Here is a 26,776-nt window from a genome sequence, read left to right on the forward strand (position 1 = left end):
GTTGACGGCACAGGAACTTTACGCAGCACTTACAATTATGACGCCTACCTGACAACAGGTTCAAGAACCAGTGACTTTAAGTTCGTGTCATCTTACAATGACAACACACTGCCTGCTGACCAGACTCTGAGGAAAAGTCCATCAGACTTTGCCGATGCCTTTGGAAATAGTGATGGCTCTCCTGAGGTATGGATGCATTTCAGATTATCTCGTGTTTTTAGTCCCAGAGAAGCCATTCTGCAATTTGTTCCTTACTTTATTCAGATGCATTGCTCTTTTGTTGTGGGTTTTCATAAGACATACTTTTTAATAGTGTTCTTNAACACACTGCCTGCTGACCAGACTCTGAGGAAAAGTCCATCAGACTTTGCCGATGCCTTTGGAAATAGTGATGGCTCTCCTGAGGTATGGATGCATTTCAGATTATCTCGTGTTTTTAGTCCCAGAGAAGCCATTCTGCAATTTGTTCCTTACTTTATTCAGATGCATTGCTCTTTTGTTGTGGGTTTTCATAAGACATACTTTTTAATAGTGTTCTTAAAAGTTTGCGGTGATCTCTCAAGGATTTACATTTCAGCTTTTGGTCATATTTGTATTTGGGAATCTTATCTCCTGTTGAAACTAATGTCTACCTGCTAGCCGGTTGCCCCTTTTGCTTTTGAGAAGAAACTTCTTTGAATTTAGTCCCTTGTGCTCTGTCCATGGTGCTGAACTCCATTTGGTCTAATGATGCATTTTCAGGACTAATTTACCACTTTATTTTATTCTGTTTCCATTTTCTCCTTCCTGAGTTTTGTTTAAGTGAATTTCTTTAGATATTAGATTTTGACTAAAATATTTAGAAATGCAATATAGTACCATTTTTTCAAGAATATGTTCTTGCTGAAAAGCCCTCTCTCTCCACCACCTGTTTCATGTATTTACTGATTTCTGATAACTTGGCTGAGGTGTTTGATGGTGCAGTTGCCATCGGCAGCGCTTTTGTCCCTCCTAATTACGCAGTGACTTTAAGTTTGTGTCCTCTCACAATGAAATCACATTGTCTGCTGACCAGATTCGGAGGAAAAGTCCATCAGACTTTGCTGTTGTGTTTAATCATGTAGAGGAGTCCCGTAGAAGTAGGCCCCAATATATCATACCTATTTTGATTAACCACTCTTCCTGGTTTATTTGACTAGAGCTGATTTTAAACAGGCATTTGAAGAAGATGGTCTTTGGAAGTACCATCTGTGTTTGTAGCATTTCACTGTCACTATTAATTTACCTTCCACATGAACCCTTAGATCAAACATGTTTCAATTCAAGTGTTTTGATAACATTTTGGGCAGTCCACATCTGCTTGTCAGAGGATACATTGTTAAATCACTGGACATTTGTTAGTGAAATTAAGTTGGTTATTAAGTTTTAATTAACCTTAGCCGTTCTAACCTAACAGTGTGTTTTTCAAGGTATTCCAGACTTCATCATAATATGTTGTATTGTAGTTCAACCTTTTTTTGGGTGATTATGAAAAATAAGTTTTTGCTTGTATTTATTGTATTTTACACTTCCCTTGTTAAATTGTATTTGTAGATGACATATGAACTAGAAGCTGTTGACACCATTCTGAAGAATATCCAGATATATACCTGTATGGATGAACAATGTATTGCAGTTATATAGACAGTGTTTATGCCGTTTTTTTTCCCTCTCATTGCTTGATTTTGGTCACTGATCTTCATCAGTGCCCCATGGTGAAATGTGTCTCATTTAATTACATCAATAGCTTTTGTAAACATGCAATATCATCTGCAGACAGACATTAAAACTAATCAAACAGTGTATGATCAAATCTGAGGTACTTTTTCCATCAGAGTATGAAATAACTGGATAATGTCCTCAGAAAAAATGTGTCTTACAGATTTGGCTTCATACTGTTGCAGAACAGTACTGTTTTGGCAGCAGTGTAAATGCAAAACATTACACTGATGGTGAGTTTGTTACATTCCAACTCAAAGCACATACATGTAGGATTTGAGATTTCACCCAACCCTTGAATAGTAGCTTTGTGGCAGCAGTTGCATGAAGTTCAGACCTGAATGTATGATGATTAAAGTGGTCCTTCCTCACTTCATAATCAGTGTTGTTTGCTGACCTCTTCTTAAGTCTTGGCTACTTCATTCTTGACTTACTGGGCCAATTTAAGAATAACAAAAGCCTATTTTGGCTGGCAAATATTTCAGTGAGTATAGAATTATTAAGCAAGCACATCACTTATTTGTGCAGTGGCTTTGAAATGTGTCAGGGTAACACTGTCTTATGTTGTCAAGTGATGTCCTGTGGGTTTGTGTCCATACTGACTTAGGATGAAATGTTAGCTATAGGAGCATAGCTGTACGGATTAGTTGGTCTCTTCTGTCTGACAGTACAGTGGGTTGATTATGTTTTCTAATTATTCCAGAACTCAACTTTAACTTTGTAACATTGTACTGTAGACACAGTTAACCATGCAACTGGTCTGCATTTGTACTCTCAGTTGAAATGTTTGTCTTCCATTTTTACGTTTCAAACAAGTGGAATGGTGATGGCCTTAGGCTGCTTTGGAGCCTTTGCTTTTGCTGATTGTCTGATTGAGTGACTGGGTGAACTTTCACAACAAAAAACTCCAGACTGCTGTTTAAAACTTGATCACAACTTAAACTTAACAAAATTTGTCAGAAATTGCTCTTTATTAGAAATGCATGTTGCATTTTATTTTCTGTTGGCAAATAGCATTGGGTCATATAAAATAAGCTGATTGTCTCTGTGCTCATTGAGACACAACATGACAATCTTGATGAAAAGTGTGGATCACTGAATGGCACCAGTGCTGTCATAGTGTTGTCTTAGTTTAGGGTGGAAGTTTTGAAAAATGTTAAGTTATGTTAGACCATCTACCATCTAATTGGGAGATTCTTGTCAACTTTTTACACAGCAACATTCTAACAGAATAATAAACATGATTCGACTGTGATAAGAATACTGTTTTTGTGTGTTCTTAGTTAATTTAGATGGTCTACTTAACATGTTAAGATAAATTATTTAAATGTTCTTCAGCTGGCTATGTTTAGCCTGGCACAATACTGCAGAGGGGTTTTTGGTTGTTATATTTAAATTTTGGTATTTTTGATGGACTTTAAAGATGTATGTTTCATAGCTTCAGTAGCTTCAACTTAAATCTTTTTTATTACACATATTAAAAATCCAGCAAATATTGAGTATATGAGCACTTTCAAACAATATTTCCACTACAGAAATGCTGGGGTTATTTGTCTCTATATTGCTCTTTTATGAACTCTTGTGGCACTTCTTTGTACCGACATGTGATGCTAGGTGGATTCATGCTGGTCTTTAATCTGGAAGTCTTCTAAAGAGATGTTTTTTGTTACATTTCTTTAATCAGTCTCTATCCACATATCTATATGTGAACTAAATTGTGATAGATTATTTATTTTTTAATGATTAATCAAATACAACAATTAATACTGTGGAGCACAGAGTCTTTTGCAGGAGAGCTGAATTGTTTTACAGGCAGCTTGTGAAGAATGCAATGCAGCAAAATTTACTATACTGACTATAGTCCATACATAACACTGGAGCCTCTACTACATATTAAGCAGTCACAGCAGTTCAATGGTCAATAATTTTTAGTAAATACTCCTATTACACATTCTATACTCAATTGTGGATTTAATAAACACAAAGTGGCTGAATAACAATAGGTTTGACTGCTATAGACAGTAAAGTTGTCAGTTTGTTGTAGTTGGCAGTGCTATATCTGATTGAAACTCTTGGTGTCACTGTGCACCAAGAAAGGCCGAGAGTATCTGCAGCTTCATCCATTTTTTTCCACCATTGCAGAGCGTTATTGTGGTGTGGTGTCTGTGGGTTAAGGACGATACTAAAGGCCTACTTTGTGAATGATATTCGAATAGATAATTACAACGAGGAATACAACCGTCTTTGATCACTCTGAAATATTTGGTCAGGGAAGGATGAACACCTGGTCGATGATGGGAAATACAGTGCGCAGAGGATTTTCTATGAAACGCTATTGTGTTGTTTTTCTTTTCATCGGTCTGCATGTCGCCTATGGAGACGTGAGCTACTCTATCGCAGAGGAGATGAAACGCGGGTCTGTGATTGGAAATATAGCCAAAGATCTCGGCCTCGGGACTTCCACTCTTTCCTCGCGTAAAGCTCGCATTGACACGGACGGGAATGGCAAGCGGTATTGTGATATTAATCTGAGCACCGGAGAGTTGTTTGTTACTGACAGGATCGACAGGGAAGGTCTTTGTGGTAAGAAGGCTACTTGCGTTTTAAAAGAGGAGCTTGTTCTGGAAAACCCTTTAGAGCTTCACCGTGTCAGCATTCATGTGCAAGATATAAACGACAACGCCCCACAGTTTAGTGAAGACTTGATAACATTTGAAATAAGAGAGTCAGCAGACAAAGGAGCGAGATTCTTACTCACTGAAGCCCGTGATGCAGATATTGGTACAAATGACGTACAGCGCTACAATTTACAACATAATGACCATTTTACCATTAATACAGATACAGAAGGTGGGCGAAAACACTCCGCATTCGTTTTGGTGAAAGAATTAGACCGAGAGGAAGAGAAGGAACTAAAATTAGTGCTTACAGCTCTCGATGGTGGATCTCCACATAAATCTGGCACTGCAGTCATACATGTCACTGTGCTGGATGCTAATGATAACGCTCCAGTGTTCAGCCAGGCCGTTTATAAAGCCAGTCTGCCCGAAAACTCTCCTCCAGATACTGTTGTTGTTACAGTGAGCGCTACTGATGCAGATGAGGGACCCAATGGGGATATTACGTACAATTTTGATCATGTGTCTGATGAGCATGTTACTTTGTTCTCACTTGATCATAAGACAGGAGAGATAAGAGTCGTCGGCTCAATCGACTATGAGACTGAATCCTCCATTGAACTGCCAATAAGAGCAAAAGATGGACCAGGTCTTACCTCGTATTGTACAGTAATTATAGATATAACAGATGTTAATGACAACCCACCTCTTATCAGTTTGAAATCACTGACTAACCCCATACCTGAGAACGTGTCACCTGGTACAGAGGTGGGCATCATTAACGTGCAGGATAGAGACTCTGAGAATAACAGACAGGTCCGCTGCTCCATTCAGCAAAACGCCCCTTTTAAGTTGCTTCCTTCTATTAAAAACTATTATTCTCTGGTGACCACAGGACAACTGGACCGTGAAGTAGTGTCTGATTACAACATTACAATCACTGCCACTGACGAGGGCTCTCCACCTCTGTCCTCCTCTAAAACTGTTGAGTTATCTGTAGCAGACATCAACGACAACCCACCTGTGTTTGAGGAACAGTCGTACAGCGCATATGTGAGTGAAAATAACAAACCTGGCTCCACTTTATGTTCCGTTAGTGCTCGAGACCCCGACTGGAGACAAAACGGTACAGTGATTTATTCTCTGTTACCCGGTGAGGTGAACGGTGCCCCGGTGTCCTCCTATGTGTCTGTTAACGGAGACACGGGGGTGATCCACGCTGTGAGGTCGTTTGATTATGAACAGTTCAGGAGCTTTAAAGTCCACGTGATGGGCAGAGACAACGGTTCTCCTCCGCTGAGCAGCAACGTGACCGTCAGTGTGTTCATATCGGATGTGAATGACAACTCTCCTCAGATACTGTACCCCGGGCCGGAGGGCAACTCCTTCATGACCGAGCTGGTCCCCAAAGCTGCACACGGAGGCTCTCTGGTGTCCAAAGTGATAGCGGTGGACGCGGACTCCGGACAGAACGCCTGGCTGTCCTATGATATAGTGAAATCCACTGATCCGGGCCTTTTCACTATTGGTGTCCACAGCGGAGAGATCAGGACACAGCGGGACATTTCCGAGTCTGACAGCATGAAACAGAACCTGATTGTGTCAGTGAAAGATAACGGACAGCCCTCTCTGTCTGCCACCTGTTCCATGTATTTACTGATTTCTGATAACTTGGCTGAGGTGCCAGAACTGAAGGACATTTCTTATGATGAGAAGAATTCCAAACTGACGTCTTATCTGATCATCGCGCTGGTGTCTGTGTCGACGTTTTTCCTGACCTTCATCATCATCATCCTGGGTGTGAGGTTTTGTCGCAGGAGAAAGCCCAGACTGTTGTTTGATGGAGCAGTTGCCATCCCCAGCGCTTATCTCCCTCCTAATTACGCAGATGTTGACGGCACAGGAACTTTACGCAGCACTTACAATTATGACGCCTACCTGACAACAGGTTCAAGAACCAGTGACTTTAAGTTCGTGTCATCTTACAATGACAACACACTGCCTGCTGACCAGACTCTGAGGAAAAGTCCATCAGACTTTGCTGATGCCTTTGGAGATTGTGATGCCTCTCCTGAGGTAAGAACATCAAACGTATCCAATCAGAAAGTAGGCTGTGTCTTTTCAAATTTCTGACTGGCAATGTGACATTGATATTGATACACTTACTTTTTTTGATGCATCCCTTCGCAATTAGATGCATTTCCGCTCACTGCAGTATTTCTCCTTAGTTGCCTTTGGGTCTGTCTTCGTAAATATGTTGGTGCTTGGACACATTAATTTGTTTGTTGAGGTTTTCTAAGCGGGGTGCATTTAGTCACCCCTGATTTTGTTTATTCTCATTTAAGGTTTAGTCATTGCCACTATATTCACAAGAATCACAGACGAGTTAAATCTGCAACTTTAAGGATTGAAAACATAATTCAGGGATCAACTTTAGAGGTAATGAGTAAACATGTCTTGGTCTCGGTGCTTGTTGTTGTGCCTAAGATTGATCATTTTGACTCCTTCTTTTCAATGCAAATAACATATTACTTGTAAATTATATCATAGCGTCCTATCTGACTTGTTAGAAGTGAGAATGTGTTGTTTTAGGTGTCTGGGCTGTTGTCTGTCATTTATGTTGGACATCTTTCTTCTTCTACGGCATACGTAACTCCATAAGCTTCAGATTCTCAGTATTTTTATTGTCATTTTCACTTCTGCTGTCGCAGCTGGACTGATTTCAAATTTCTATATAAGCTGATTAATTTGCTAGTGTTTGAATGATTAAAAACTTGTTTCCAGTTTTGGTTGCGTTTTGCTTTAAAGTTTAAGTGTTTTCCCAACATGTTGAACTTAGGTCTCAGTTGCAAAATAGTTTTTTTTAATTTTGGTGTTACTTTCTAATTAAATATAGATTATATTATGTTTGTAAGTACTGAGTGGCTTCTGTAAGATGCTAATGGTATTGAGCAACGTGATTACAATCCTGCAGTTTAATCATACTCAGTTCTTTTTGTGCCTTACATAACTTGTTCCTTTGCCCTTGTTTTTCCTTTACACATCATGAAATGTCAGTCAAGAAAAGTTTCTCATTCACTGAGGTCATGCCTTACATTTTTAAAACAATTTGGTTGGTAATTTCTTTCACAATGTCAGTGTTTTAGAGGTTTTGTTATAGGCTGTCATTTTGCTCAATCTTTAATAAGACAGTACAATTTGTGACCAAATCAGTTGTCAGTGACAGCTGTCACACAAATTTTAAGAAACATGTCAACACAAAGATTTGTTCAGTACACTCTAAACTTCATCGATACATTATTCTAAGACAAGGACAAAATTACAGTCAAATAGGAGTCAGATTTTTTCCACACCAAAAATGCGGTGCTCAGTATGAAGTGCCTTGGTGAAATAATGCTGTTGTTGTAGACATACCGTCTAGTTTTGATAATTTTAACAAGTCCCAAGACATTTCAGTATACAATTCCCCGTGTAAATGAATGCGCTCTTCATATATGCTGTTTTTTTTATATATAATTGTTTGTCTTGTAAAGACCTGCTCACAGTGGAAATATGTAATCTTCAGAGGACACTCACGATGTCGCTATGCACCAGCTGTAATAATTGTCTGTCGACGTCCACCCACTGACGCACACAGTGACTTAATGTGCTGCAGTTGGTCGTCCAGAGAGGGAGACGCTTGGTCTTGGATTGTGATGATTTTGCTTTAAACCCTGATTTCTTTATTGGCTGTGTTACCGTAAACTGAGGGAACGTCTACTACTTTATATTGGCGTCATGATGGCTATCACCGGACTCGCATTTCAAAGCTATGCAGTCGCCTTTCTTCTCCTGTCTTTGCATTTTGCCACTGGAGATGTAAGCTATTCTTTTCCGGAGGAGCTGAGGCGTGGATCTGTGATCGGAAATATCGCCAAGGATTTGGGTCTTGAAACAAGCAGACTATCCGCTCGAAAGGCCCGCATTGATACCGATGGAAGCGACAAACATTACTGTGATTTAAACCTCCGTACCGGGGATCTAACGGTTGCCGAGAGGATTGACAGAGAGGGCCTCTGTGGAGACAAAGCATCCTGCCTTTTAAAACAAGAGCTCATGTTAGAGAATCCATTAGAATTACATCGAATTAGTCTACATGTCCAGGATATAAACGATAACTCGCCACAGTTTAATAAAGAATTAATCCATATAGACATTCGTGAATCCGCGGCAAAAGGTGCCCGTTTTCCAATAGAAGAAGCACATGATGCGGATATAGGCAAATATGCAGTTCAGACGTACAACCTCCAAAACAATGAGAATTTTATTCTGGGCGTTGGAACTAATTCTGTGGAACTTGTCCTTAACAAAGAGCTTGACCGCGAAAAATTAAAGGAGATCAGTTTACTTCTTACAGCTTTGGACGGTGGCTCTCCTCAAAGGTCAGGCACTGTGGTCATTCATATCACTGTACTCGATGCTAATGATAACGTCCCAGTGTTCAGCCAGTCCGTTTATAAAGCCAGTGTGCCTGAAAACTCTCCACTAGATACTGTTGTGCTGACAGTTAGTGCCACTGACGCAGACGAGGGACTAAATGGAGACGTTACATATGATTTTGGACACATTTCAGAAGATATCAAGTACATGTTTACCATTGATCATAAGACAGGTGATATAAAATTGATCACTACGGTTGATTATGAAACGGCCTCATCGTTTGAACTGCGCGTCACAGCAAAAGATGGTTTGGGATTGACCTCTTACGCCAAAGTTATCATAGATGTTACTGATGTAAATGACAACGCCCCGGTAATACATCTCAAATCACTCACCAATCCCATACCTGAGAATGTGTCACCTGGTACAGAGGTGGGCATCATTAACGTGCAGGATAGAGACTCTGAGAATAACAGACAGGTCCGCTGCTCCATTCAACAAAACGCCCCTTTTAAATTGGTTCCTTCTATCAAAAACTATTATTCTCTGGTGACCACAGGACAACTGGACCGTGAAGTAGTGTCTGATTACAACATTACAATCACTGCCACTGACGAGGGCTCTCCACCTCTGTCCTCCTCTAAAACTGTTGAGTTATCTGTAGCAGACATCAACGACAACCCACCTGTGTTTGAGGAACAGTCGTACAGCGCATATGTGAGTGAAAATAACAAACCTGGCTCCACTTTATGTTCCGTTAGTGCTCGAGACCCCGACTGGAGACAAAACGGTACAGTGATTTATTCTCTGTTACCCGGTGAGGTGAACGGTGCCCCGGTGTCCTCCTATGTGTCTGTTAACGGAGACACGGGGGTGATCCACGCTGTGAGGTCGTTTGATTATGAACAGTTCAGGAGTTTTAAAGTCCACGTGATGGGCAGAGACAACGGTTCTCCTCCGCTGAGCAGCAACGTGACCGTCAGTGTGTTCATATCGGATGTGAATGACAACTCTCCTCAGATACTGTACCCCGGGCCGGAGGGCAACTCCTTCATGACCGAGCTGGTCCCCAAAGCTGCACACGGAGGCTCTCTGGTGTCCAAAGTGATAGCGGTGGACGCGGACTCCGGACAGAACGCCTGGCTGTCCTATGATATAGTGAAATCCACTGATCCGGGCCTTTTCACTATTGGTGTCCACAGCGGAGAGATCAGGACACAGCGGGACATTTCCGAGTCTGACAGCATGAAACAGAACCTGATTGTGTCAGTGAAAGATAACGGACAGCCCTCTCTGTCTGCCACCTGTTCCATGTATTTACTGATTTCTGATAACTTGGCTGAGGTGCCAGAACTGAAGGACATTTCTTATGATGAGAAGAATTCCAAACTGACGTCTTATCTGATCATCGCGCTGGTGTCTGTGTCGACGTTTTTCCTGACCTTCATCATCATCATCCTGGGTGTGAGGTTTTGTCGCAGGAGAAAGCCCAGACTGTTGTTTGATGGAGCAGTTGCCATCCCCAGCGCTTATCTCCCTCCTAATTACGCAGATGTTGACGGCACAGGAACTTTACGCAGCACTTACAATTATGACGCCTACCTGACAACAGGCTCAAGAACCAGTGACTTCAAGTTCGTGTCATCTTACAATGACAACACACTGCCTGCTGACCAGACTCTGAGGAAAAGTCCATCAGACTTTGCTGATGCCTTTGGAGATTGTGATGCTTCTCCTGAGGTAGGAAGTGGTATTACATATCGATTGATCTAATTGCACTTAAAGATCCAACCAATACTCATTCAATTATGTATTGTATTTGCCTTGTTTTCCTTTTTTATGCGACTGTTTTGGACAATGTAAGGTGTGAGTTGAAGTTACCCTGTGTAAATTCATTTCACTTTGTACTTTGCACGTTACTTCAAGCTTCAAGGCATCGTCAAAAATGTATCTTGTTTCTAAATGCATACATTGAGCGTGGTAATGTATCAAGAGTTCACAGAGGAGTTTCTCCATGGTAGTATGCCGAGAGCTTTGTGTTGTTATTAGATAAGAGGCTGTCACTCTATTTTGGGTTTTTGTATACGTATATTCTCCAGAATTTCTCTAACTTTTTTTCCAACAAAGCATCTGCGTGTCTACTTGTGTCTGTTGAGCTGAGCTGGAGCTTGTTTTTGTGTCTCTGTTCGTGGTGCTGAGTAGACCACATTGGGCTCTGTCCTTGGTGCTGAACGTTGCTGTTGCTCTTGTGATGGAACATATCCCTGTCCTCTTTTTTCTGACCTTACAAACGTTTCACATTACAGTTGTACTTGCAAATTTGTTTTCTTGTAACATAAGTGTGCCATTTTGTAAATAACATTAGGGCTGTTAATTACATTTATAATTTACCAAAAGGTTAAAAACAAACAAACAAACAAAAAAAACATCAGTGGAGTGACTGGCAGTAGCTCAGTGTGTAGTAGTTCATAAGTGCATCTCATTGACGAATTACTTAGTTTAACTGTTATTAAACTGGTATTACACACCCTTTTTTACGACAGGAAATAGTGTTACCCCTTTTAGTTTTAAATTTCGGAGTATAGTTAAAGTCAAAAACATTTTTCCACCATTTCAACATGAAAGTCATGCTGTTGCTCTTTTCTTTGGGTGCTGTGTTCCTATGCACACGTTGTCTTTTAATTAGATTTTGTTCCGTCTTTCAGGTGGTCTTCGGAGGTAGCTAGAGGCAGAATTTTGCATGTTTCACGATTAACTATTACAATGAATTTTATTTCATTGAGAGAAAGAGAGAGAGAGAGATATTGGTTTTAAAGCGAACTTGTTTTTCACGTGCAGAAACAAAGGGTATGCTTTGTGGTCCAACACTGGTTAGCACTGAAGGAGTGTTGTTTTGCTATAATCACTATGAAGTGCTTCACGTGGATTCCTCTAGGATGAGGCATTATCTTGTTTTCGAAGCCTTAAATAAAGAACAAGTCCGTCATTTATTTAAAAAAGTGAAAACTCAATAGCGCCTCATTACGCTTGCAGCCCGTTATTATGTTTTAATTAAAACAATAGGGCCAAACGACGTCGTAGCTTGTAGAGAAATTTGTCATCACTTCTGTACAGCTGCGATATTTTATTTGTACTCACGGTGTCACTATAGGCCAGCTAAGAATCAAGTGTTCAGCCTGCTTTTGCACACCACCCATTATTTGCATCGACCACCCTTGTATTCTGTGTTTCCTTCAACACCGTCGACATATGCTTTGGATGCACCTATATTCAAAGAATAACGTGGGTTTAATGCTTGAAACTATCGTGTTTTGATTTTCTGAACACTGTCAGAGGATGATGGAGAGACGGATCGTACTTAAAAGCTTCGGCGTTAACTTTTTCTTTGTTGCGGTGCACTGCGCACATGGAGACCTGAGCTATTCTGTACGGGAGGAGCTCAAGCGCGGATCTGTTATTGGAAATATCGCCAAGGATCTCGGCCTGGAGGTGGGCAGACTGTCTGCTCGCAAAGCTCGTGTGGACATGGAGGGAAACGACAGACAATATTGTGGGATTAACCTTCGAAGCGGAGATTTAATCGTTGCTGAAAGAATAGACAGAGAGGAGCATTGTGGAGAAAAGCCTTCGTGTGTTCTCAAATTCGACTTGCTGTTAGAGAATCCACTGGAATTACACCGACTGACCCTGCAGGTACAGGACATAAACGACAATGCACCAGTTTTCCCGAAAGACACGGTAAAGCTGGAAATCACAGAGTCAGCTGCCAAAGGAGCGAGGTATCGCATCAATGCAGCACAAGACGCAGACATCGGAAAAAATTCAGTGGAAAGCTACATTTTGCAACAAAACCCTCATTTTGTCTTCAGTATTCAGACGACCAATGCTGGCAGAAAATATGGTGAGCTGGTTTTAGATAGAGAGTTAGACCGAGAGGAGCAGCAGGAAATGAAATTACTGCTCACAGCTGTGGACGGTGGCTCTCCTCAGAGATCCGGGACTGTAGTTATACACGTCATTGTGCTGGATGCTAATGATAACGCCCCAGTTTTTACTGAGGCTGTATATACAGCCACGTTACCGGAAAACTCACCTATGAAAACCCCAGTTATCACTGTAAGTGCGTCAGATGCAGACGAAGGTGTAAACGGAGAGGTTACATATGAGTTTAGCCGATTGTCCGATAGATCGCAGAAGCTATTTTCACTAGATGAGAAAACTGGAGAAATCAGTGTGACAGGTGACATAGATTATGAGGAGGGATCGAAATATGAGGTTTTTGTTGAGGCCAAAGATGCTTATGGCCTTTCTTCAGAAGCAAAGGTGATAATTGTTATCACTGATGTGAATGACAATGCCCCGTTGATTTATCTTAAATCACTGACTAATCCCATACCTGAGAATGTGTCACCTGGTACAGAGGTGGGCATCATTAACGTGCAGGATAGAGACTCTGAGAATAACAGACAGGTCCGCTGCTCCATTCAGCAAAACGCCCCTTTTAAGTTGGTTCCTTCTATTAAAAACTATTATTCTCTGGTGACCACAGGACAACTGGACCGTGAAGTAGTGTCTGATTACAACATTACAATCACTGCCACTGACGAGGGCTCTCCACCTCTGTCCTCCTCTAAAACTGTTGAGTTATCTGTAGCAGACATCAACGACAACCCACCTGTGTTTGAGGAACAGTCGTACAGCGCATATGTGAGTGAAAATAACAAACCTGGCTCCACTTTATGTTCCGTTAGTGCTCGAGACCCCGACTGGAGACAAAACGGTACAGTGATTTATTCTCTGTTACCCGGTGAGGTGAACGGTGCCCCGGTGTCCTCCTATGTGTCTGTTAACGGAGACACGGGGGTGATCCACGCTGTGAGGTCGTTTGATTATGAACAGTTCAGGAGTTTTAAAGTCCACGTGATGGGCAGAGACAACGGTTCTCCTCCGCTGAGCAGCAACGTGACCGTCAGTGTGTTCATATCGGATGTGAATGACAACTCTCCTCAGATACTGTACCCCGGGCCGGAGGGCAACTCCTTCATGACCGAGCTGGTCCCCAAAGCTGCACACGGAGGCTCTCTGGTGTCCAAAGTGATAGCGGTGGACGCGGACTCCGGACAGAACGCCTGGCTGTCCTATGATATAGTGAAATCCACTGATCCGGGCCTTTTCACTATTGGTGTCCACAGCGGAGAGATCAGGACACAGCGGGACATTTCCGAGTCTGACAGCATGAAACAGAACCTGATTGTGTCAGTGAAAGATAACGGACAGCCCTCTCTGTCTGCCACCTGTTCCATGTATTTACTGATTTCTGATAACTTGGCTGAGGTGCCAGAACTGAAGGACATTTCTTATGATGAGAAGAATTCCAAACTGACGTCTTATCTGATCATCGCGCTGGTGTCTGTGTCGACGTTTTTCCTGACCTTCATCATCATCATCCTGGGTGTGAGGTTTTGTCGCAGGAGAAAGCCCAGACTGTTGTTTGATGGAGCAGTTGCCATCCCCAGCGCTTATCTCCCTCCTAATTACGCAGATGTTGACGGCACAGGAACTTTACGCAGCACTTACAATTATGACGCCTACCTGACAACAGGTTCAAGAACCAGTGACTTTAAGTTCGTGTCATCTTACAATGACAACACACTGCCTGCTGACCAGACTCTGAGGAAAAGTCCATCAGACTTTGCCGATGCCTTTGGAGACTGTGATGCTTCTCCTGAGGTAGGAAGTGGTATCGATTGATCTAATTGCACCTAAAGATCCAACCAATACTCATTCAATTATGATTTGTATTTGTCTTCTTTTCCTTTTTTATGCGACTGTTTTGGACAATGTAAGGTGTGAGTTGAAGTTACCCTGTGTAAATTCATTTACTTTGCACATTACTTCAAGCTTCAAGGCATCGTCATGAATTTCACTTGTTTCTAAATGCATAAATTGAGCGTGGTACTGTATCAAGAGTTCACAGAGGAGTTTCTCCATGGTAGTATGCCGACAACTTTGTGTTGTTAATAGATAAGAGGCTGTTGCTCAATTTTGGGTTTTTGTATATATTTTCCAGAATTTCTCTAACTTTTTTTTTTAAACAAAACATCTGCGTGTCCACTTGTGTCTGTTGAGCTGAGCTGGAGCTTGTTTTTGTGTCTCTGTTCGTGGTGCTGAGTAGACCACATTGGGCTCTGTCCTTGGTGCTGAACGTTGCTGTTGCTCTTGTGATGAAACATATCCCAGTCCTTTATTTTCTCACCTTACAAAGTTTCACATTACAGTTTTACTTGTAAATTTGTTTTCCTGTAACATAAGTGTGCCATTTTGTAAATAACACTCGGGCTGTTAATTACATTTATAATTTTCCAAAAGGTTAAAAACAAACAAACAAAAAAAACCATCAGTGGAGTCATGCTGTTGCTCTTTTCTTTGGGTGCTGTGTTCCTATGCACACGTTGTCTTTTAATTAGATTTTGTTACGTCATTCAGGTGGTCTTGGGAGGCAACTGGCAGAGTTTTGCACGTTTCACAATTAACTATTATAATGAATTTTCTTTCATTGAGAGAAAGAGAGAGAGAGATATTCGTTTCTAAGCGAACTTGTTTATCACGTGCAGAAACAAAGGGTATGCTTTGTGGTCCAACACTGGTTAACACTGAAGGAGTGTTGTTTTGCTATAATCACTATGAACAGCTTCACCTGGATTGCTCTGGGATGAGGCATTTTCTTGTTTTCGAAGCCTTAAATAAAGAACAAGTCCGTCATTTATTTAAAAAAGTGAAAACTCGATAGCACCTCATTACGCTTGCAGCCCGTTATTATTATGTTTTAATTAAAACATTAGGGCCAAACGACGTCGTAACTTGTTGAGAAATTTGTCATCACTTCTGTACAGCTGCGATATTTTATTTGTACTCACGGTGTCACTATAGACCAGCTAAGAATCAAGTGTTCAGCCTGCTTTTGCACACCACCCATTATTTGCATCGACCACCCTTGTATTCTGTGTTTCCTTCAACACCGTCGACATATGCTTTGGATGCACCTATATTCAAAGAAGAACGTGGGTGTAATGCTTGAAACTATCGTGTTTTGATTTTCTGAACACTGTCAGAGGATGATGGATAGATGGATTGTACTTCAAAGCTTCGGCTTTGTCTTTTTCTTTGTTGCGGTGCACTACGCACATGGAGACCTGAGCTATTCTGTACAGGAGGAGCTCAAGCGCGGATCTGTTATTGGAAATATCGCCAAGGATCTCGGCCTGCAGGTGGGCAGACTGTCTGCTCGGAAAGCTCGTGTGGACATGGAGGGAAACGACAGACAATATTGTGGGATTAACCTTCGAAGCGGAGATTTAATCGTTGCTGAAAGAATAGACAGAGAGGAGCATTGTGGAGAAAAGCCTTCGTGTGTTCTCAAATTCGACCTGCTGTTAGAGAATCCACTGGAATTGCACCGGCTATCTCTGCAGGTACAGGACATAAACGACAATGCGCCAGTTTTCCCGAAGGAGAGCGTAAAGCTGGAAATTACAGAGTCAGCTGACAAAGGAGCGAGGTATCGCATTAATGCAGCACACGATGCTGATATAGGCAAGAACGCGGTTGAAAACTACATTTTGCAACAAAACCCTCATTTTGTGTTCAGTATTCAGACGACCAATGCTGGTAGTAAATACGGTGAGCTGGTTTTAGATAAAGAGTTAGACCGAGAGGAGCAGCAGGAAATAAAATTATTGCTCACAGCTGTGGATGGTGGCTCTCCTCAGAGATCAGGGACTGTAGTCATACACGTCATTGTGCGTGGATGGTGGCTCTCCTCAGAGATCAGGGACTGTAGTCATACACGTCATTGTGCTTGATGCTAATGATAACGCCCCAGTTTTTACTGAGGCTGTATATACAGCCATGTTACCGGAAAACTCACCGATGAAAACCCCAGTTATCACTGTGAGTGCATCAGACGCAGACGAAGGTGTAAACGGAGAGGTCACATATGAATTTAGCCGATTGTCTGATAAATCACGAAAGCTTTTTTCACTAAATGAGAAAACTGGAGAAATTAGTGTGACGGGTAACATAGATTATGAAGAGGGATCGAAATATGAAGTAATGGTTGAGGCCAAAGATGGTTATGGTCTCTCTTCTGAAGCCAAAGTCATTATTGATATAACTGATGTGAATGACAATGCCCCGTTGATTTATCTTAAATCACTGACTAACCCCATACCTGAGAATGTGTCACCTGGTACAGAGGTGGGCATCATTAACGTGCAGGATAGAGACTCTGAGAATAACAGACAGGTCCGCTGCTCCATTCAGCAAAACGCCCCTTTTAAGTTGGTTCCTTCTATTAAAAACTATTATTCTCTGGTGACCACAGGACAACTGGACCGTGAAGTAGTGTCTGATTACAACATTACAATCACTGCCACTGACGAGGGCTCTCCACCTCTGTCCTCCTCTAAAACTGTTGAGTTATCTGTAGCAGACATCAACGACAACCCACCTGTGTTTGAGGAACAGTCGTACAGCGCATATGTGAGTGAAAATAACAAACCTGGCTCCACTTTATGTTCCGTTAGTGCTCGAGACCCCGACTGGAGACAAAACGGTACAGTGATTTATTCTCTGTTACCCGGTGAGGTGAACGGTGCCCCGGTGTCCTCCTATGTGTCTGTTAACGGAGACACGGGGGTGATCCACGCTGTGAGGTCGTTTGATTATGAACAGTTCAGGAGTTTTAAAGTCCACGTGATGGGCAGAGACAACGGTTCTCCTCCGCTGAGCAGCAACGTGACCGTCAGTGTGTTCATATCGGATGTGAATGACAACTCTCCTCAGATACTGTACCCCGGGCCGGAGGGCAACTCCTTCATGACCGAGCTGGTCCCCAAAGCTGCACACGGAGGCTCTCTGGTGTCCAAAGTGATAGCGGTGGACGCGGACTCCGGACAGAACGCCTGGCTGTCCTATGATATAGTGAAATCCACTGATCCGGGCCTTTTCACTATTGGTGTCCACAGCGGAGAGATCAGGACACAGCGGGACATTTCCGAGTCTGACAGCATGAAACAGAACCTGATTGTGTCAGTGAAAGATAACGGACAGCCCTCTCTGTCTGCCACCTGTTCCATGTATTTACTGATTTCTGATAACTTGGCTGAGGTGCCAGAACTGAAGGACATTTCTTATGATGAGAAGAATTCCAAACTGACGTCTTATCTGATCATCGCGCTGGTGTCTGTGTCGACGTTTTTCCTGACCTTCATCATCATCATCCTGGGTGTGAGGTTTTGTCGCAGGAGAAAGCCCAGACTGTTGTTTGATGGAGCAGTTGCCATCCCCAGCGCTTATCTCCCTCCTAATTACGCAGATGTTGACGGCACAGGAACTTTACGCAGCACTTACAATTATGACGCCTACCTGACAACAGGTTCAAGAACCAGTGACTTTAAGTTCGTGTCATCTTACAATGACAACACACTGCCTGCTGACCAGACTCTGAGGAAAAGTCCATCAGACTTTGCTGATGCCTTTGGAGATTGTGATTCTTCTCCTGAGGTAGGGACACATTTTAGATTGTTCAACTTGCGTTCATAGTCCCGACGACGCCATTCTGCAATTTGCTTTATACTTCATTCGGTTGCATTGTTCTTTTCGGTTGTTTTGATTGAATACACTTCAACAATGTTCTTAAAAATTAAGAATGATCCCTGACGGATTTACATTTCAGGTTTTGGCCATTTTGTTATTCGGGAATCTTTTCTCACGTTGAAACTAAAGTCTGCCTCCTGACGTGATTGCCCTTTTTGCTCTTGTAAAGGAGCACCTTTAAATTCCGTCCTTTGTACTCTGTCCATGGTGCTGAACTCCGTTTGGTCTTGTGATGCATTTTCAGGACTAATTCATCATCTTTCACAGATATATACTGCATATTTCTATTTTTTTTTGTCATTTTCTCCTCTCTGAATTTTTCCTTTTGAATTTCTTTCCAATTTAAATTTTTACTAAAATATATAGATTTGCTACATTCTTTTAGTCTTTATTAGAATATGCCCTTAGTTTTATGTGATGTAATTGTTTGGCATTGTTTCGGACTGATACCCAGATGGAGCTTATGACTGGTTATTGATAATGGGACACAGTTTTAGAGCCCCATGATTATAAAATGTTAGCCTGCTTGTTTGTTCTGTTTGTTCTGCTTGAGTTGGCTTCCTTTGTGTGTAGTGGTCTTGAGTGATGTAGGCATTGCTATTAAATGCATTCTCGCTTAAACTGATATGGTACTCACTCGATGATATGTTTTCTTTTTTCTGGGCTTTTACATGATTTCATTTTTCTTTTTCTTTGGTGGACAACCTTGTCTAATGTTTTTGTTGTCCTTGTGCAAACTTAATTAAAAAGGAGTGACAAGATGACTTGCTCTGACAATCCGAAGTCTTTTGACATTTATTATACTCAAGGAATTGTACATGAGAAGATTTACATTATAAAGGTCATACATCTTTAACGGTGTATTTTAAACCACTTTTACCACATTTGAATAGCACTTTTCTTGCCAGGAATAGTGGAGCAAGCAAAAGTGCCAGTAAGAGAGGGGAAGAAGTTTTAAAATCATCTCCCCATTCAAATAAATATCAATCACCTTTTTGACAAAGAAAGTGGCAGAAATAGTTTAATATTCTGTCAAAATGAAATAATGTCTAATTAAGTGCATCTTACGACTGCAACAGGAAAAGTGAAATGGCAGTGTTATTCATCTGGACTTTGTCTCAGCTGTTGGTAAAGCTTTGTGAAAGTATGTCAAAATTCAGAGTAAATTCAGTGACCAATGCCAGATGCAAAGCTCTCCTTGAAAGTAAAAGATGCCTTCTGTTATTGATGCTCAGTACAACAACAATAAAACAACAGCAACAAAAACAACAACAGCAATATTTTGGTTGCTCCAGGTAGGTTAACACAATGTGTAAAACTGTTGATGACGGTTGGATACACACAATGCCTCTGTTAACAGTATGTCACTTAATATAATGGTTCTTAGGTTTGATCTCATTGATTTAAATGCTTAAATCATTTCTTTCACTTATTCTTTCAATCTGAACAATACAAAATAAAAAGCATGTGAGCACAAATACTACACAAGGTCCAAATTGAACTACTTTTTCTTATATTTGTCTTGATCCTATTTTAACCCAGTAAGATGGAATTGGAAAAATTTTGCTGGAAGGGAGAGAATAAACAAACAAACAAAAAGCACGACTACTGTTTCAGTTACGATGGGACGCAACATTTTTTTGAACATCATTGTAATTTTTCAGGCAGCATGTACATATTTGAGATAAAAGGAAACATCTACAGAAATCTAACATAAATGTCCACCCTCTCAGTTCCTCTGCTGTCTCTATTTGACAAACCAAAAGCTATTTGAAAACACAGGACTGTTTCGGAGATCCAGTTTGAATAGTTGATCCCTACTTTCTGTGATGTGCTTTTTTTCTTTTCTTTTTACATTAAGGGGGGCAAAGCCATCCTGTATCATGCTGAGGTAAAAACTAAAATGGTGGAGCTATTTTTATTTTTATTTGTACTTTTACTTTTATTATTTTGTTGTTTGTGTTGGTGTTGTTATTTTGACTACTGAGCTTCTCTGAAAGAGTCATATTTAAGCATGTCAAAAATACTACATCCCCATGTTATACCCAGACAAATACTCATGGTGTCAGTATGTACCAGTAAACGAGAGGGTTCAGTCACTCTCCACCCTTCTGTCTCATCGAATTTAAAGCCTGACTCTGCTGTTGTACCACATATTGCAAAACCGCTTCATGGTATGACCGCGCAGTGTTGATTTTTTAAATATATGTGTACTGGATGATATCAAGGATATAATACATTTCATATCGTTGGTAGCACTTGTGGTCTGTCTTGCAGTAACAATGGGATGCAGCATATTCGCGCTGATCTGCGGCCTTGCTTTTATTTTTCTTGTCCTCCACCCCGTCTGTGGAGACGTGAGCTACTCTATTCCGGAGGAGATGAAACGTGGATCTGTAATTGGAAATATCGCTAAGGATCTGGGACTTGATGTGGGCAGACTGTCTGCTCGCAAGGCCCGTATCGATACTGAGGATAACAACGTCCAGTACTGCGGAGTAAATCTCAACACCGGAGACCTGATCGTACAAGAAAGGATTGACAGAGAGGGGCTTTGTGCGAAAAGGGCATCATGTGTTGTAAAACAGGAACTCGTGCTGGAAAACCCATTAGAGCTGCACCGTGTTAGTATCCGCGTTCAAGATATTAACGACAATTCACCTCAGTTTAAAGAGGAGACGCTTAAAATTGAAATTCAGGAATCGGCAGTCAAGGGTGCTCGTTTTCTTCTGGGAGAGGCACACGATGGAGACATCGGAGAAAATGCTGTTCAGGGCTACTCACTACAGCAGAATAATCATTTCAAACTAAATGTAAACATGAAATCTGGCGGACGGAAGCACTGCGAGTTAGTGTTAGACAAAGAATTAGACAGAGAGGACAAAAAAGAGATTTTGTTGTTGCTTACCGCATTTGATGGCGGCTCTCCTCAGAGATCAGGTACTGTAATCATACACGTCACTGTGCTGGATGCTAATGATAATGTACCAGTGTTCAGCCAGGCCGTTTATAAAGCCAGTTTACCAGAAAACTCTGCTGTAGATACACTGGTGATCAGAGTGAGTGCTACTGATGCAGATGAAGGTATAAATAGCGAAATTACTTATGAGTTTGATCATGTTTCAGATGAAAACAACAACGCGTTTTCTTTAGACTGTAAATCGGGAGAGGTGAGAGTAGCTGGAGCTATTGATTATGAGAAAGTGTCATCATATGAAATGCAGATAAGTGCAAAAGATGGTCTGGGATTAGTTTCATACGCAACATTAATCATTGATATTACGGATATAAATGACAATGCCCCAGTGATATATCTGAAATCACTGACTAACCCCATACCTGAGAATGTGTCACCTGGTACAGAGGTGGGCATCATTAACGTGCAGGATAGAGACTCTGAGAATAACAGACAGGTCCGCTGCTCCATTCAGCAAAACGCCCCTTTTAAGTTGGTTCCTTCTATTAAAAACTATTATTCTCTGGTGACCACAGGACAACTGGACCGTGAAGTAGTGTCTGATTACAACATTACAATCACTGCCACTGACGAGGGCTCTCCACCTCTGTCCTCCTCTAAAACTGTTGAGTTATCTGTAGCAGACATCAACGACAACCCACCTGTGTTTGAGGAACAGTCGTACAGCGCATATGTGAGTGAAAATAACAAACCTGGCTCCACTTTATGTTCCGTTAGTGCTCGAGACCCCGACTGGAGACAAAACGGTACAGTGATTTATTCTCTGTTACCCGGTGAGGTGAACGGTGCCCCGGTGTCCTCCTATGTGTCTGTTAACGGAGACACGGGGGTGATCCACGCTGTGAGGTCGTTTGATTATGAACAGTTCAGGAGTTTTAAAGTCCACGTGATGGGCAGAGACAACGGTTCTCCTCCGCTGAGCAGCAACGTGACCGTCAGTGTGTTCATATCGGATGTGAATGACAACTCTCCTCAGATACTGTACCCCGGGCCGGAGGGCAACTCCTTCATGACCGAGCTGGTCCCCAAAGCTGCACACGGAGGCTCTCTGGTGTCCAAAGTGATAGCGGTGGACGCGGACTCCGGACAGAACGCCTGGCTGTCCTATGATATAGTGAAATCCACTGATCCGGGCCTTTTCACTATTGGTGTCCACAGCGGAGAGATCAGGACACAGCGGGACATTTCCGAGTCTGACAGCATGAAACAGAACCTGATTGTGTCAGTGAAAGATAACGGACAGCCCTCTCTGTCTGCCACCTGTTCCATGTATTTACTGATTTCTGATAACTTGGCTGAGGTGCCAGAACTGAAGGACATTTCTTATGATGAGAAGAATTCCAAACTGACGTCTTATCTGATCATCGCGCTGGTGTCTGTGTCGACGTTTTTCCTGACCTTCATCATCATCATCCTGGGTGTGAGGTTTTGTCGCAGGAGAAAGCCCAGACTGTTGTTTGATGGAGCAGTTGCCATCCCCAGCGCTTATCTCCCTCCTAATTACGCAGATGTTGACGGCACAGGAACTTTACGCAGCACTTACAATTATGACGCCTACCTGACAACAGGTTCAAGAACCAGTGACTTTAAGTTCGTGTCATCTTACAATGACAACACACTGCCTGCTGACCAGACTCTGAGGAAAAGTCCATCAGACTTTAATGATGCCTTTGGAGATAGTGATGCTTCACCTGAGGTAGGGATACATTTTAGATTATTCAGCTGGCGTTCATAGTCCCGACGAAGCCATTTCGCAATTTGCTTGATTACTTCTTCGGTTGCCTTGTTCTTTTCGGTGGTTTTGATGATATCCACTTCAACAGTGCCTTTAAAAATGTATTAGTATCCCTGACGGATTTACATTTCAGCTTTTGGTCATTTTGTTATTTGGGAACCTTATGACATGTTGAAACTAAAGTCTGCCTCCTGACGTGATTGCCCTTTTTGCTCTTGTAAAGGAGCACCTTTAAATTCCGTCCTTTGTACTCTGTCCATGGTGCTGAACTCCCTTTGGTATTACGATGCATTTTCAGGACTAATTAATTATTTTATTTATATATATGTTTTTCTATCTTTGTTGTCATTTTCTCCTCCCTGAGTGTTATTCTAGTGACTGTCTTTCCAAATTAATTTATTACTAACATATTTAGATTTGCTACCTTCTACTAGTCTTTATTAGTATGTGCCCTTAGTTTTATGCGATACAATTGTTTGGCATTTTTTTCTCCAACTGAAACTCAGATGGAGCTTATGACTGGTTATTGATAGTGGGACAGAGTTTCAGAGCCACATGAATATAAAATGTGAGCCTGTTTGCTCGTTTTGTTTGTTCTGCTTGAGTAGGCTTCCTCTATCTGCACTGTTCTTGAGTGATGTGGGCATTGCTATAAAATGCATTCTCGCTTAAACTGATATGGTACTCACTCGATGATATGTTATCTTTTTTCCAGGCTTTAACATGATTTCATATTTATTTTCTTTGGTGGATAACCTACTGTAATGTTTTTTTTGTCCTTGTGCAAACCTAATTACAAAGGTGTGACAAGATGACTTGTTCTGACAATCCAAGTTCTTTTGACATATTATTATTCTCAAGGAATTGTACATGAAAAGATTTGCATTATTAGGGTCATACATTTTTGACGGTGTATTTTAAACCACTTTTACCACATTTGAATAGAACTTTTCTTGCCAGGAATAATGGAGCAAGCAAAAGTGCCAGTAAGAGAGGGGAAGAAGTTTTAAAATCATCTCCCCATTCAAATGAATATCAATCACCTATTTGACAAAGAAAGTGGCAGAAATAGTTTAATATTCTGTCAAAATTAAATGATGTCTAATTAAGTGCATCTTACGACTGCAACATAAAAAGTGAAATGGCAGTGTTATTCATCTGGACTTTGTCTCAGCTGTTGGTAAAGCTTTGTGAAAGTATGTCAAATTTCAGAGTAAATTCAGTGAACAGTGCCAGATGCAAAGCTCTACTTGAAAATAAAGGTGCCTTCTGTTACTGATGCTCAATAAAACAACAACAACAACAACAGCAATATTTTGGTTTCTCCTTTGGGTAGATGAAAGCATCTGATGTTTTGTCTCCTCTAAGTTGTGAATATTCTTTTAGGACAGTTGATATGCTGAATAGCTCTGTGTGTCACTGCAGTGTGTTAACACAGTGTATAAAACTGTTGATGACGGTTGGATACACACAATGCTTCAATTAACAGTATGTAACTTAATATGATGGTTCTTAGGTTTGATCTCATTGATTTTTAAATCATTTCTTTCACTTATTCTTTCAATCTGAACAATACAAAATAAAAAGCATGTGAGCACAAATACTACACAAGGTCCAAATTGAACTACTTTTTCTTATATTTGTCTTGATCCTATTTTAACCCAGTAAGATGGAATTGGAAAGATTTTGCTGGAAGGGAGAGAATAAACAAACAAACAAAAAGCACGACTACTGTTTCAGTGACGATGGGACACAACATTTTTTGAACATCATTGTAATTTTTCAGGCAGCATGTACAGATTTTAGATAAAAGGAAACATCTACGGAAATCTAACATAAATGTCCACCCTCTCAGTTTCTCTGCTGTCCTTATTTTGACAAACCAAAAGCTATTTGAAAACACAGGACTGTTTCCGAGATCCAGTTTGAATAGTTGATCCCTACTTTCTGTGATGTGCTTTTTTAATTGTTTGTTTTTGTACATTAAGGGGGGCAAAGCCATCCTGTATCATACTGAGCTTAAAACTAAAATGGTGCAGCTATTTTTATTTGTACTTTTATGATTTTGTTGTTTGTGTTGTTATTTTGACTACTGAGCTTCTCTGAAAGAGTCATATTTAAGCATGTCAAAAATACATCCCCATGTTATACCCAGACAAATACTCATGGTGTCAGTGTGCACTAGTAAATGAGAGGGTTCAGTCACTCTCCACCCTTCTGTCTCATCGAATTTAAAGCCTGACTCTGCTGTTGTATCGCATATTACAATACCGCTTCCTGGTATGACCGCGGAGTGTTGCTTTTTTAAAATATATATATATACTGTATACTGGAGGATATCAAGGATATAACACATTTCATATAGCACTTGTGGTCTGTCGTGCAGCAACAATGGGATGCAGCATATTCGCGCTGATCTGCGGCCTTGCTTTTATTTTTCTTGCCCTACACCCCGTCTGTGGAGACGTGAGCTACTCTATTCCGGAGGAGATGAAACGTGGATCTGTAATTGGAAATATCGTTAAGGATCTGGGACTTGATGTGGGCAGACTGTCTGCTCGCAAGGCTCGTATCGATACAGAGGATAACAACGTCCAGTACTGCAGTATAAATCTCAACACCGGAGACCTGATCGTACAAGAAAGGATTGACAGAGAGGGGCTTTGTGCGAAAAAGGCATCGTGTGTTGTAAAACAGGAACTCGTGCTGGAAAATCCGTTAGAGCTGCACCGTGTTAGTATCCGCGTTCAAGATATCAACGACAATTCACCTCAGTTTAAAGAGGAGACGCTTAAATTTGAAATTCGGGAATCGGCGTACAAGGGTGCCAGTTTTCTCCTGGATGAGGCACACGATGGAGACATCGGAGAAAATGCTGTTCAGGGCTACTCACTACTGCAGAATGAGCATTTCAAATTAAATGTAAAGACAAAGGGCGGTGGCCGAAAATATGGTGAATTAGTTTTAGATAAAGAATTGGACAGAGAGGACAAGAAAGAGATAATGCTGTTGCTTACCGCATTTGATGGCGGCTCTCCTCAGAGATCAGGTACTGTAGTCATACACGTCACTGTGCTGGATGCTAATGATAATGTAACCAGTGTTCAGCCAGGCCGTTTATAAAGCCAGTCTGCCTGAAAACTCTCCTCTGGATACATTGGTAATCACAGTGAGTGCTACTGATGCAGACGAAGGTTTAAATAGCGAAATTACGTATGGATTTGATCATGTTTCAGATGAAAACCAAGTTTTCTCTCTGAACCCCAAAACGGGTGAAATTAAAGTGTCTGGATCTATTGATTATGAAAAAGAATCGTCACATGAAATGCAGATTAGTGCAAAGGATGGTCTTGGATTGGCGTCATATGCAACAGTAATGATTGATATTACGGATATAAATGACAATGCCCCAGTGATATATCTGAAATCACTGACCAATCCCATACCTGAGAACGTGTCACCTGGTACAGAGGTGGGCATCATTAACGTGCAGGATAGAGACTCTGAGAATAACAGACAGGTCCGCTGCTCCATTCAGCAAAACGCCCCTTTTAAGTTGGTTCCTTCTATTAAAAACTATTATTCTCTGGTGACCACAGGACAACTGGACCGTGAAGTAGTGTCTGATTACAA

General features: G+C 41.3%; 6 protein-coding genes across 8 annotated transcripts in view; all 6 read left to right on the plus strand.

Annotated features, from left to right (window-relative positions):
- Nucleotides 1-6,706, plus strand: part of LOC126388567 (protocadherin beta-15-like) — an 8,308-nt gene extending 1,602 nt beyond the window's left edge. The window contains exons 2-3 of the mRNA XM_050041764.1: nt 4,761-6,431; nt 6,701-6,706. Of these exons, the coding sequence (XP_049897721.1) occupies nt 4,761-6,431; nt 6,701-6,706 (1,677 nt within the window). The remainder of the gene's footprint in view (nt 1-4,760; nt 6,432-6,700) is intronic.
- Nucleotides 1-26,776, plus strand: part of LOC126388510 (protocadherin gamma-C5-like) — a 329,671-nt gene that overhangs the window by 69,065 nt on the left and 233,830 nt on the right. The gene's annotated exons all lie outside the window — the stretch shown is intronic.
- On the plus strand, nt 12,114-14,525 carry LOC126388568 (protocadherin beta-15-like). The gene has a single exon (XM_050041765.1). The coding sequence runs from the start codon at nt 12,114-12,116 to the stop codon at nt 14,523-14,525; it is 2,412 nt and encodes an 803-aa protein (XP_049897722.1).
- LOC126388526 (protocadherin beta-15-like) lies at nt 15,805-18,410 on the plus strand. Its single transcript, XM_050041700.1, has 2 exons — nt 15,805-16,555; nt 16,599-18,410. The coding sequence occupies exons 1-2, from the start codon at nt 15,890-15,892 to the stop codon at nt 18,375-18,377; spliced, it is 2,445 nt and encodes an 814-aa protein (XP_049897657.1). The 5' UTR covers nt 15,805-15,889; the 3' UTR covers nt 18,378-18,410.
- Nucleotides 20,610-23,143, plus strand: LOC126388569 (protocadherin beta-15-like). The gene has a single exon (XM_050041766.1). The coding sequence runs from the start codon at nt 20,714-20,716 to the stop codon at nt 23,141-23,143; it is 2,430 nt and encodes an 809-aa protein (XP_049897723.1). The 5' UTR covers nt 20,610-20,713.
- LOC126388530 (protocadherin beta-15-like) lies at nt 25,501-26,307 on the plus strand. The gene has a single exon (XM_050041704.1). The coding sequence runs from the start codon at nt 25,535-25,537 to the stop codon at nt 26,264-26,266; it is 732 nt and encodes a 243-aa protein (XP_049897661.1). The 5' UTR covers nt 25,501-25,534; the 3' UTR covers nt 26,267-26,307.

This window comes from Epinephelus moara, chromosome 4, assembly GCF_006386435.1.
Source record: "Epinephelus moara isolate mb chromosome 4, YSFRI_EMoa_1.0, whole genome shotgun sequence".
Taxonomy (NCBI): domain Eukaryota; kingdom Metazoa; phylum Chordata; class Actinopteri; order Perciformes; family Serranidae; genus Epinephelus; species Epinephelus moara.